The following is an 11,973-nucleotide window of genomic DNA, read 5'->3' on the forward strand; positions in this document are numbered from 1 at the left end:
GGAAAGGAGGAAAAGGGATAGCAATAGGGGTATAACAAGGGTATAAGCGAGGTAGGGAAAGGAGGAAAAGGGGTAGAATAGGGGAGGAAGTACGTAAGCCAATAGGAGGGGAGCGCGAAAATCACTAACAGGCCTATACCCTATAACAGTTATTTGTTAAGCCTAAAGAGGAGAAGTGCAAAGGCAAATAGGTGAGGAGCAGTAACAATTAGTTAAGGAACACCCCCGTTTTACAGCTAAATGGAGGATCGCACTACCTGCCTAGTTCTGTAGTATATATATTAGACATTATAAAAGCAGATGTCCAACCAAACGAGCCGGAGGCAATCTTCTAGGCTTGCATCTGCGTCCGGGAAATCATCGGGGTTGCACGAGCATGGCGAACTTGTTCTGGGTAGCCAGACCGGGCTTGGCAGCCTCCTCCGTTGGTGCAGCGTAGTCGGCCCATTCCTCGCTGGTGAATACGCCGGTCATGATCTCGTCGTTGGACACCCGCTCCACGATCTCGGCAGGCTGGGTTTCTGGGACGGGCCTGGCTCGGAGCTGGGGGGGGGATGTGGTTGCTGGGGCTTCTGTGTGCGTGACACTAGCCAGCCAGGGAGGAAGGCGAGACAGCCTAAGAAGAGGATGACGACGAGGGTGAGGCAGATGAGAACGAGGCGGACCCCGCAGGCTTGGGCCGGCGTTGGAGGCCAGATTCCGATCGGATGAGCTACTACCGGACAGTCCGCGCCCTCCTTGAGCTCTCAGGGGAGGGAAGTCTTGCCTCAGCTGTCGCGGCCTCGCCCCGGACACTAGCAAATCAAGCCAGCTCCGCGGGATGACCATGGTGCCGCGCACCCTCGGGAACCACGTCCCGTTCCAAATCGTGCTCGGCAGCGGCGGCGGGACATGCACACCATCCGCCAACGGACCGGGGGGCGGCCCTCGATCCAGCTCGCTCTCCCTCTCGCCAGGCGACTCGTCGGACAGGGAACTGCGGGGCGACCCGACGAACGGGTTAGCTTTTGTAGGAGAAAGCCGAAAGAGCTCCTCCGACGGGACGGGAGGCTGTGGCACCGAGCTCGTGCCGAAGATTTCGTCGGGGTCGGCCACATCGACTATGGCCATCAACTTGCGCACGTGCTCCTTGATCACCCGGGAGATATCCGCTTGCTGGGCCCCCACTGCGGACCGCAGGTGGGCGTTGGCGGCCTGCAAGAGGTCCGGGTCTTCGAATCCGCGCACGGCCCGCGGCGGACGCGGCGGAGCGAGTCCAGGCGGCGGCCAAACTAACGCCAACGGCGAGGGTTGTCGGGGCGGCGGGCGCGGCGGACTGCGAGGCCTTTCGGAGGCTGGAAGCGGTAGGTCGGTCCCGCTAAGTCCAAACTCCGACTCCGAACTGTCCGGACCGTCCGGATCGCTTGACCCGTCATCATCGATGTTGCTCTCGTTGTCTCTTGCGGGTAGACAGCGTGGCCGTTGGGCCGGACGACCTGCGTATTCCATTTCCCTGTTTGATAGGGCTGCTGGTGTGGTAGGACTCAGACGGGAGTTGTTGGAACTGGGAGACATAGGTTCACAACCGCGGGAGCTGGCCCCCAGCCGCGCAAGGCCGACCTCCATGAGCGGGGTGTTATTAGCTCACTTCGGCAAGTCGCCTTCCTCTGGCTTACGAGCAATGAGCCGCTTATTCTTCACGAGCGGCTCCGAAGTTTCAGCGGTTTAAAAGGGCAGGAGCGGTGGTGATACGGCTCAGAGGGCAGGAGCGGGTGGCACTTCGAGCAGCTCGCGACTGCTCGCTTCCATGTAAACGCCCATGGACAAAAGTTGGGGAAGCAGGTGAAGAGGGCATGCGGCCGTTGGCCTTGTTGAACAGACGACGGCTCACATGCGAAGAGCGCGGCCCGCTGCATGTGTCTCTCTGCCACTGGCGTTTGAGTGAGAGATAGGTAGATGTAGCGGCCCTGAAAGACACGCATGGAATGAAAACAGAGTTGGACGCCATCCGGAAAACACGAGAGGCTTGTCCTCAATATTCAGCCAAGTGAAGGTCGTTGGAGTCCCCATGCAGGTTTTGGCTGTTACCAAAGTCTAACCTGGAAACTTGGGATGACTTAATATATAGGTAGTGTAACAAGCGGAGCCCAAGCGAAGACGTGAACCTTTATACGTACACGTGAGATACCTAGCAAAGGACTTACAGTGGCGCTTGCGTCAGGGGCTGAGAGAAAGGGAGGCTTAATTATTGCCCAAGATCGACTAGAGACGACGGTAGGTATAAATAAGTATTCCAGATGCTGTTACTGCATTGATGATGTTCCACTTCCAGTGAAGACCGATCAAATAACTGATTCCCACCAAGTTGAGATCGCCGCTGAATACAAAGTATGCTCTACGTACGGAGAAGGAACAGCAACCGAGTTTCCTATCCCTACGAATGGTCCCTGGCGGGAAGGTAAACAGAGTTATATCCCCACAGATTGGCGGAGTGCCATGCAGCCCCTGGATGAGCTCACTGTTTGGTCTTGGTGCTAGTTTAGTTAAAAGCGTGTCCCTTCGTTGAGGAGGTACATAAACTGCTGCTTGGGCACAAAAGTGAGTGATCAGTGGTAGTTGCAGGACAAATCCAGATTCACTGGCTATGACAGAGAAAAAGAACAGAAACGGAAAGCAAGGTTTTGCGTGTCGTTGTGCTAGATGTTGAAATTGTCAGGAAATCCTAGGCAAAGAACGCTCAGTGGGATGCAACGGTTGGGGAATAGACCAGCAACATGGAAGATGAAAGCGGCGGACCACTGCAATGTCTGATTTGACAACATCTTGTAGTCATTACATAGAAAAAGTAGACTCAACTTTGTCACCAGTGCTGTTCACCGCTTCGGTTCCCTCGCGCCATTGCGGTAACCGATGACGAGGAGACGTCTCTTTACTGCGCAACCCCCTCATGGAAGGCAACAACACCCACCCAACGGCTGTAGTTCGAGGTCTCTCGGACTCGACGTGCAGCGAACCTGTGGCTGTGCCGTCGCTGATTTCAAGGTTCCATTGCACAGCTCAGAAGACCTTGTCAGGAGCCGGCGGACGCAACTCTGATTCGCGAGCGAAATTGCCATCCATCCCGTCGAGCGTGATAATATATGCCTGCCGCGTATGCACGAGTATATTAAGTAGTAGCTCGATTCGGCAGCCGAAATGTCGAGGCGAAGGCTCCGTTCCGCCTGTCAAACCCAACTGCCGGGCTTCGTCTTCAGGCTGAATGAAGAGCGACCCAGCGCTGCGGTTCCTCCTTGATGAACACCGGGTTGTCGAGAGCGGATAATCAAACACAAACACACGATATTACAACAGCCTTGTTCGAAGATGGAAAACTGCACGGCGTCCGGAGCTTCGCAGGCAGAAATAGATATATGCCGTTGGACTGCCCTCCTCCCACCCCTGACTTAGACGTCGATGTTCCCAGATAGGAAGGTGAACAGCAACTTGACCCTGAAGGGTTGGACTTGGACAGCTTGGCACTCGCGCGCTCGATAACGTCGGCTGTTGGCCGGCAGGATGACGGTCACACGTCAGAGAGCTCGGCTCTTGCTCATCTGGCTTAGTCCTCTAAGACCCCCACGTGGCCATGCATCTGCTTACCACTTTCTGTTCCTGTTCATGTAACCATGCCAACGGTTGGACCAGCCCCTGTGATTGTAGAACTACGCTGCGGCAGAGTACGGGTCTCCTCGGCTGCGCAGCCGGAAACGACGTGCACATTCGCTTCTGCACGGGAGCGGGAGCGGTTCGCTTGCGTACACGAACTGCGGCTCGTTCCCGGTGTCTCAACCCCCTAGGGCCCAACGCTGTCCTTCCGACGCTTCCGTCGTTTCATGGCAGAACGAATAATCCCCGAACGCAACTACACGGTAACCGTCCGAGCGTTTTTCACTGGCGACCTTCCACGTTGATGCCAGTTGCTCAGGCCGACTTGCACCACCGTCATGCGGCGCCGAATCCTTGCGGGCGACATGCACCAACCATCCCACCGCCGCCCGCATCACGGGCGCGCCGGAGCACGCAAACCTCCAGCGGGCCAAGCCAAGCCTATCTCGGTAGGTAAGAGCATCGAGGTGATGTTGCGGAGGGCTGAGGGTGCCCGTCATGGAGGGGGCGAGGCATCCTGTCGATGCTGTCAGCACATGGACCTTCCCTCTTGCAGCTCGAGGTGCCACTGGCGACCTTGGGTATGGGAGTCCCTAAGGGGAAGGTCAAGATAACGCTTGGGAGAGCATCGTCTGGCCTGACGAAGATAAATACAGGCTCCATGTCCGCTCCGAGAGGGAGATGCAAGGACAGAGCCAACGCGAGTCTAGTAGCTTCGTCCGCGATCGCCCCAAACAACAAGTCCCCGGCTAGTTAACTCACCATGCATCTCCTCACTTGGACCTCGTTCCTGTCCCTCACACTTGCGGCGCCCGTGATCTTGCCCAGGGCCAGCCAGCTCATTCCAGGCCACTACATCGTCAAGCTGAAGGACGGCGCGTCCGAGAGCAGCCTCCAGAACGCCATCAGCCATCTCAACTCGGCGCCGACCAAGCATGTCTACCGCGCAGGCAGCTTCAAGGGCTTCGCGGCCCCGCTGAGCCCGCAGGTGCTAGCGTCGCTTCGCAAGCTCCCCGAGGTGAGCATAGCCCGAAACGCCCGCTCAACTGTAAAGGTGCTGACCCATCCAGGTCGAGTTCATCGAGCAAGACGCCGTGGTAACCATCAACAGCGTCGTCACTCAGAACAACGTCCCCTGGGGCCTGGCGCGCATTTCGCACCGCCAGGTCAACGCCACGACGTACCTGTACGACTCGAGCGCAGGGACGGGCACCTGCGCCTACATCATCGACACGGGCATCCAAGTGAACCACACCGTGCGTCCCATCCCCGTCCTCCCCCACCCTGCCACTCTACAGTTGAAGTAGTCATGCTAAACCCCGGCGCAGCAATTCGAAGGCCGGGCCACGTTCCTGGCCAACTTCATCGACAGCACGGATACGGACCTGAACGGGCACGGCACGCACGTGGCCGGCACGACGGGGTCGGCGGCGTACGGCGTGGCCAAGCAGACGCGCCTGTTCGGCGTCAAGGTGCTCGACGCGAGCGGCTCGGGCTCGCTGTCGTCCGTGATCGCGGGCATCGACTTCGTCGCGTCGGACAGCGCCAACCGCACGGCCGCCGGCCAGTGCGCCAACGGCAGCGTCGCCAACATGAGCCTCGGCTCCGGCAGGTCCAGCACGGTCAACGCGGCCGTCGCGTCCGCCGTCGCCAAGGGCGTGTTCTTCGCCGTCGCGGCCGGGAACAGCGACGACGATGCCGCGTTTTACTCGCCCGCGTCCGAGCCGACGGCGTGCACCGTCGGCGCGACGGACTCGTCGGATGCCAGGGGTAAGCTTGGCCCATTCGAGCTGCTTCTGCCAATCTGCCATTTTCACAACTTCCGAGTGATGACTCTCAGTTGTTGCGAAAGCCCCCGGTGAAGAGAAGATAGCTGATCTTGCTGGTATAGCCTGGTTCTCGAATTACGGCTCCGTCGTCGATGTGTTTGCGCCCGGGGTAGACGTGCTGAGCAGCTGGATCGGGGCGAGCGGGACGGAGACGGTAAGCCACCGGCTCCGAGTTCAATCGTCAATAGCTGTGACCGGCTAACATACCGCCAGAACACCATCTCGGGCACCTCGATGGCCACGCCGCATATCACGGGCCTCGGCGCGTACCTGCTGGGCCTGCTGGGCCGCACCACGCCCGCCCAGCTCTGCCAGCACATCAAGGACATCGCCACGCTGGGCACCATCAGTACGTCAGATCCGCGGAAATGATTGATAATAGCTAACACGATCGCACAGCCGACCTCCCCGACGGCACGATCAACGCTATCGCCTACAACGGGATCTCCGACGCTTAGTGCTGGGGTGCTAGGGGCTGTCTAATGTTGCTTCACCTTGGAAAGGCTGCGCATACCGTAAGTAGTTGGTGGATTACAGTCTTCCAGGTTGGGATTCTTCCTCTAGTTTGTTTCGTGATACTCCGCACTCTTAGGCCGGAAGAATGCGGAGGCAGAGCACAAAGCTATTCGTTTGTAGAGCGTAATGACGTATCCGATCAATTTATGTCTGAATCAATTTCACCGCTTCAAAGATGCAATGCGTGGTGTGGAGCAACCGGGTCTGAGAGCCTGAGACGGCGACAATATCCCCGGGGAGCTAGCTGGCGAACTGCGAACGGGTTCTGGCCCGAGTACCGCCAGATGACGGAGACCTGAGGGATTACGACTGGCTCATGTGAGAAGACGATCCGATCGAGGCCGGCACGTTCCTCGCCACGCACGGCAGGCAGGCTGAAGACCGAGAGATGGGGCAACAACCCCGCTAAGATGTCCTGTCGATCGTGCTATCCGTGCTGGCCGGTATCGATGAGGATATTTTTCACGCGTCTCCCAGCTGCGTGATGAGGCAAGCAAGGCGAGAGCGACTAGTTGACGCAGGTTGCTAGCTTGCATATAACATGGCCACGGGCCATAGACCCGCCAAGGGGACATGGAAGCGTCTCACTCACCCCCGGATGCCCCTGTGATGAAGGAGGAGATGGCCTAAGCTGTTTGCACTGCGGCCACCCGATCCCCATCATGCGAATACCGGAACCAGAATCCGATGGCGAGACTGAGAAGGATGGGAACTACACCTTAGATGGCGATCTTCTGGACGGACCACTTGACGCAGAGCGACAGCGCCAGACACGGCGCCTTGTCGGCTTGTCCACCGTTGACCCTGCTCTCTTCGGCGGTGGCGGAGATGATGGCGTTCTGCGTTGTGGTCCTATTGTCCGCCGCGATCACGTCCGTGTTCTGGTCCAATATCCCCGATGATAACCCCCCTGTTGAGATGCTGCTGACCCAAGGCAGCCACGACCACCACCGTCCTTCTTCATGTGGTTGTAGTCGTGCCAGAGCTCGTAAAGGACGGCCCCGGCCTCGTCGTCCAGCTCCCCCGCTTCGTGAGACTCATTCTCGAGGTAGCAACGATACAGCGCGAAGCCCTGAATCGACTTCAGCGACAGGAGTCTCTTCCACCACGGCCACAGCTCGCGCGCGACTCTCCTGACCTTCCCGAACAGCGCCTCCTGGGCGGATCCGGTCGACCAAATCTCCCGCGGCTCGCCCGCGCTCATCTCACCCACCACGACGTGGGCACGTTTGTAAACCCACACCTGGATGCTGGACTCCCTCATCACCTCCCGCTCGTGCAGCGCGACCACCCCGCCGGGCGCGTTCTCTCCGGCCTCCTGCCCCACTGACGGCCAGCAAGGTGACAACAAGGGTCGAAGCCAAGGACCCGGGAACGACGTAGTCTTGTACATGCCGACAGACAGCTTGGTTTCCGCGTACCTGCCGCGCCGTGGATCTGGGGTTAAGTCCGGTCGGGCGCAGGTCGCGCTAACTCCGGCAACTGAACGGCCCCGTCTGCCAGAGGGTACGCCGGGTGGTTCTATCGCCGGGGGAAGGGGGGTTAGGTAGGGGGCGGTGATGGGACCCTGCGGCGGCTAACAGGGTTTGTGAGGAGCATTGGTGGGGGACCGGTCGGGACCAGTGACGCCCGGAGCATCCCCGTCATTGGACTCGGGAGATGCGGGTGCTTCCGCGATGTAGGCCAGGGTCGGAAGGCGATTTGCTGTGATGGCTTGTACTTTTCTTTGGGTTGGACCAACGACGGACGGTTCCAGGTTTCTTTGGAGACTCGGGGACAAGTGAGTCCACACAACGCCTCAGGCCTCTGCAGTCTGCACGCTGTCGGGTCAACCCGCTTCTGCCGACTTCAGCTCGACGTTCATGGCGTTCAGTTCGTCGCTAGCCCGCTTGACCGGGGGTGCGGGAACACGTCGCAGAACCAGGGGCCGTGTACGAATACTGAGGCACGTCCGTCGAACGCGGAAAAGCAACGCCAGCAGGACACCGCTCGACTTCCATGGAGGCCTGAAGACGGACCTCAGGTTGGTGATTAACGACAACTCATTATCTGGCGAGGGTTGTGTTTATATCCATCCACGATACGGCAGCCGAAGAATTCCGGAACCATGACTTCGGCTCTTCGCATCCGCCTTCCCTGAAAACCGAGCAGCCTCGGACTCATCCACAGCGGAGCTATGCGGCAAGCCACCTCCACAACACGTAGAGTCGCAGCGAGTCGAACCCAAGCCAGCCGTAGAATTACCAATTCCGGATGCGGCAACCCTAAAACGATGTGTGCCTCCTCAGTGTGTATCCTATTACCGCCTGCAAAGCTCAATCTCAAGGCAAATCAGTTACAGCTTGTAAATATGTACAGTCGAAAAAAGAAAAGACACCGTAGTCAAGTGTTGCGCTCAGCAACCCGTCTAACCCACTTCACCACCCACCTCCTTCACCCCCACTGCCTGGGCCTCTTCAAGCCCCATTACGACAGCTCATGCAGCTGCCCGTCGCCACGCTGAGTGGGCAACTCAACAGACCCAAACTGCGGCGGCGGCATCTGGTGCATCTGCATCTGCTGCTGCTGGGGGCCGGGGTAGGGCACGTATCCACCGTTCTGCGGCGGCGGGGGCGTGTGCATCTGCATCTGCTGGGGGGGCGGGGTGCCCATGCCCATGCCCTGCTGGGGCGGCGGCGACGGCGAGATGCCCTGCTGCTGCTGCATCTGCGGGTAGTACACCGGCGGCGGGCTGCCGGGCTGGGTCATGGGGCTCGCGGGCATGACGCCGGCCGCCATGGCCGGCTTGGCCATGCTGTAGCGCGGATCGAAGGCGCCGGGCGCGCCGGCGGCCGTGTCAGGCGGCGGCGGCTGGCTCGGGTAGGCGCCCGGTCCTCCCGGGGGCGGCATGTAGCCAGGGGCGGGGGCCATGGCCGGGTTGACGGGCGGTGGGGGCGGCGAGTTCTTGTTCTTGTGGCGGATGAGGAAGAAGACGAGGAGGCCGATGAGGGCGAGGCCGGCGACGCCGCCGACGACGCCGCCGACGATGGGTCCCACGGGGGTGGACGAAGACTTGGCGGTAGGCTGGGGCGAGTTGGACGAGCCGGACGAGTCGCCGCCACTAGTGAATCCCTGAGTCGGGCGGGCGCTGCTGGTAGTAGGCTGGTTGGTCGTGGACGAGGACGATGAGCTCGTGGTTGGGGGGGCAGTCGTGCGCCCGGTGGCGTCCAACGTGTCGAAATAGAACAGCCGAGTCGTGTGCACGGTATCGCAGGTGGGGATTCTGCGCGACATCAGTTACTTCGTTCCTGATCGGGACAGGGACAGCACAGCAACCGGGGTGGTAGGAGGAAACGGGGGGCGACGAAATGAGCCACCCAAAGCCGTCAGCGACAAAACAGGAACTCGGGTTGGACGTACGTGTAGCCGTACAGAGAGTCCGTCGGGTCGGCGTATTTCAGGACGGCGCAGGACGGGTAATCCGAGTCCGAGCTAATGCGGTCAGTTTCGTGGCCGGGTTTTACACAACAAGACGATGGCGATGGCGAGCTTTACCAGTATCTAGTCCGGTCCATGTTCAATCTGCTCATCAATGTTAGCCGTTTGTTTCCTGATGGCGCAACGGGAGGACCAGCTTGGCGTGAGCGAATCACCAGGAGCACGGAGTTGACGTACGTCGAGCTGCGATCGGAGTCGGTATAGTCCAAGCAGGCCGTGTAGATGTTACATGATGTGGTCAGACAGCAGCCCACAGCGGAGGCTTGCGTGTTGTAGAGGCATTCGGCATCAGGCGCAGCACAGATGTATCCGGACCCTGGAGATTGTCAGGCGCTGAGGCTCGAGCGGGATGGAGAGAGGGGGACATCAACTCACTCGGGTTCCCATCGACATAACCGCACGTGTTGGTGTCGCGCTTCTGCAGGATGCCTCTCGGGGCCGGAGCCGCGGTGAGCACGCGCGGCAGGAGTTGGAAGGCACCGGCATCCTTCAGGTTGGGGGCCGGTGTCTGGACGGCGCCCGGCGGAATCGGCTGCTCCCGTCCCAGGCCGGCGGACACGGCCGGGAGCAGGGCCGAGACGGCTACCAGCGAACGGAGACTCATGACGGCCATGCTTGCGCTTCGCGTTGGGGTTTTCCTGGGCCCGTCCGTTCTCAATGGTGAGAGTCTGGGACGGGGCGAAGGCAGCGAGCGGGAGAGGAGGAGGAGGAAAAGGAAAGAAAAGGAGCAATCTCCCGGAAAACGACAGCTGGGGAAAGCCGATGCAGTGAACTTTTGCGACCACCCGCGCTCTCTCACTGGCCGTCCACCCACCAGTGTGCCTGGTCCTGGCAACTCTCGCGCACCTTGCCGTTTCGCGTCGTGCCAAGGCCACCAAGCGCACGAGGAACGACGAGATCCCTGAATCACCATGCCGCGCTAGCGCAGTTGGGCCTCAGCCGCACAGCCCAAGGCATATTCCACAGTCCTTCACAGTGCGATGCTGCAGGCAACGCTCTCCCGCCGAGCGGGGAGCGAGCCAAGGAGCACCGTCCGCTCTGGAGAGCCATGTGGTGGAAGCTTCCTTTGACTTTTTTTTCCCCCTCGTTCCCCGTTCCCCCGTGTGTCGGTTGACGCGCGCTGGACTCCCGTCGGTCATGCACGAGTGTGGCCCATCCACTGCGCAGCTCACGAATCAGACGCCGAAGGCCTGGTGCAGCGGCTTGCACTAACTCCTGTGTTACTGTGTAACGAGCCACACTACGCCCAGAGAGGTCAGGGGCGGGCTGCGAGAAGATCGGCGCCATGCCGTCTTTCGGGCCATCTTCGCGCCGCTTTCCACTCGCGGCGCAGCTGACAAGCGCTCGCGACAAGGGTATCCACGGCTGACCTGCCTCGAGCTCCCAGTCGAGCCCACTGGACGATCTGAAATGGGAGTCGAGTCGGAAGACGCATGTAACTATCGAATTGGCGATGATGGTGCATGGCGCGTGGACGGACGGCTGGAAACAGAGACTCGGGGCGCCGAGCAGAGGAGTGATGAGTTACGGCCGTTCACGGCGTGACTTGGTCGTGCCCAAAAAAATTGCCTGCGTGGGCCCACAGGCTGACCCCGGGCTTACACAGTTAGTGTGTTCCGCAATTTTAAGCTCAAATAATCCCCCTTCTTTCGTGTCGATCATGCTCCAGGTTCGGACTCGTAGGGCAAAAGCAAACTGCGCAGCCCTCTGTTCTTCACAGAATTGGTGGGCAGGAATGATGTTTGAAGCAGACAGGCCCCGACACGCCAAATGTTCAAATTTGGTATTGAACTTCAAACATAGGTCTTTATCTACCTAGTTATTTGGGGGTTAGGGTTAGTGGTAGCTGTCCGCTATTCATGGGGGCGCCCACCAATTTTGTTGTGCCCCTCTCTGTTCTGGAGCCACAGAGGGCAGCCAAGATCCCCCGCTGTTCCTTTTGCTTTCGGGTAGGGTGTTGGGCGGCGTGCGAGTCAACTGATTGACTCCGTCTCTTTTCAATGTCTCCTCCTCAAGGAAACAACCGAAAGCCAGTATTACAACAGCACGGATCCAGTGTTCCCCCACCTTGGGAACGGTAAGGTATTCTTTCTGTCGTGCCTGATGGATGTGCGCCTTCGCCTCGGCTGGCGCGGTTCTTTTTCCTTGGCGGATGTCTAATTAGTTCTCTATCAGGAGCATCTCATAACCCAGCACTGTGCTACTGCTATATTAGATAGGTGTGTCATCAACGCCTCAAGCTGGAGGCGACGGCCTGCCGGACCCCTCCATCTCACTCGACCACCAATGCCACGAACCAAAATCGCATGGCCAAAGTGAGATCCCAAAGCAGCCTGCAACGCAGCCTGCTTCATGGCCCGGGGGCCTCACCTAAAGGACTTACCAGCCTGAGTGTCAAGCAATCTCGTCCCCGCCACGTTTTCCGTTTGCAGCCAACTTCATGTTGGAATGTTCTGAGAGGCGTAGACGCAGGCCGTGGTGGTATTCAGGCGTAAGAGTGAGTAAACAGCAGGAAACTCAGCTCGCC

General features: G+C 59.4%; 4 protein-coding genes across 4 annotated transcripts; 1 reads left to right on the forward strand and 3 right to left on the reverse strand.

Moving 5' to 3' along the window:
- Positions 1-357: 357 nt before the first annotated feature.
- On the reverse strand, positions 358-1,488 carry THITE_2127052 (uncharacterized protein; the record flags this gene model as incomplete). The annotated part of the gene is made up of 1 exon (XM_003651049.1): positions 358-1,488. One exon carries the CDS (start codon positions 1,486-1,488, stop codon positions 358-360), a length of 1,131 nt encoding a protein of 376 aa, XP_003651097.1.
- Positions 1,489-4,387: 2,899 nt separating this feature from the next.
- Positions 4,388-5,911, forward strand: THITE_47394 (uncharacterized protein; the record flags this gene model as incomplete). Its single annotated transcript, XM_003651050.1, has 6 exons — positions 4,388-4,642; positions 4,695-4,880; positions 4,953-5,394; positions 5,516-5,607; positions 5,667-5,802; positions 5,853-5,911. The coding sequence occupies 6 exons, from the start codon at positions 4,388-4,390 to the stop codon at positions 5,909-5,911; spliced, it is 1,170 nt and encodes a 389-aa protein (XP_003651098.1).
- A 777-nt stretch (positions 5,912-6,688) lies between these two features.
- Positions 6,689-7,362, reverse strand: THITE_158682 (uncharacterized protein; the record flags this gene model as incomplete). Its single annotated transcript, XM_003651051.1, has 2 exons — positions 6,689-6,821; positions 6,899-7,362. 2 exons carry the CDS (start codon positions 7,360-7,362, stop codon positions 6,689-6,691), a joined length of 597 nt encoding a protein of 198 aa, XP_003651099.1.
- A 1,044-nt stretch (positions 7,363-8,406) lies between these two features.
- On the reverse strand, positions 8,407-10,112 carry THITE_127746 (uncharacterized protein). The gene is made up of 5 exons (XM_003651052.1): positions 9,822-10,112; positions 9,624-9,762; positions 9,504-9,530; positions 9,369-9,440; positions 8,407-9,231 (listed from the first exon to the last, which is right to left on the reverse strand). Exons 1-5 carry the CDS (start codon positions 10,057-10,059, stop codon positions 8,436-8,438), a joined length of 1,272 nt encoding a protein of 423 aa, XP_003651100.1. The 5' UTR covers positions 10,060-10,112; the 3' UTR covers positions 8,407-8,435.
- Positions 10,113-11,973: the final 1,861 nt, after the last annotated feature.

The sequence above is a fragment of the Thermothielavioides terrestris genome, chromosome 1, assembly GCF_000226115.1.
Source record: "Thermothielavioides terrestris NRRL 8126 chromosome 1, complete sequence".
Lineage (NCBI taxonomy): Eukaryota > Fungi > Ascomycota > Sordariomycetes > Sordariales > Chaetomiaceae > Thermothielavioides > Thermothielavioides terrestris.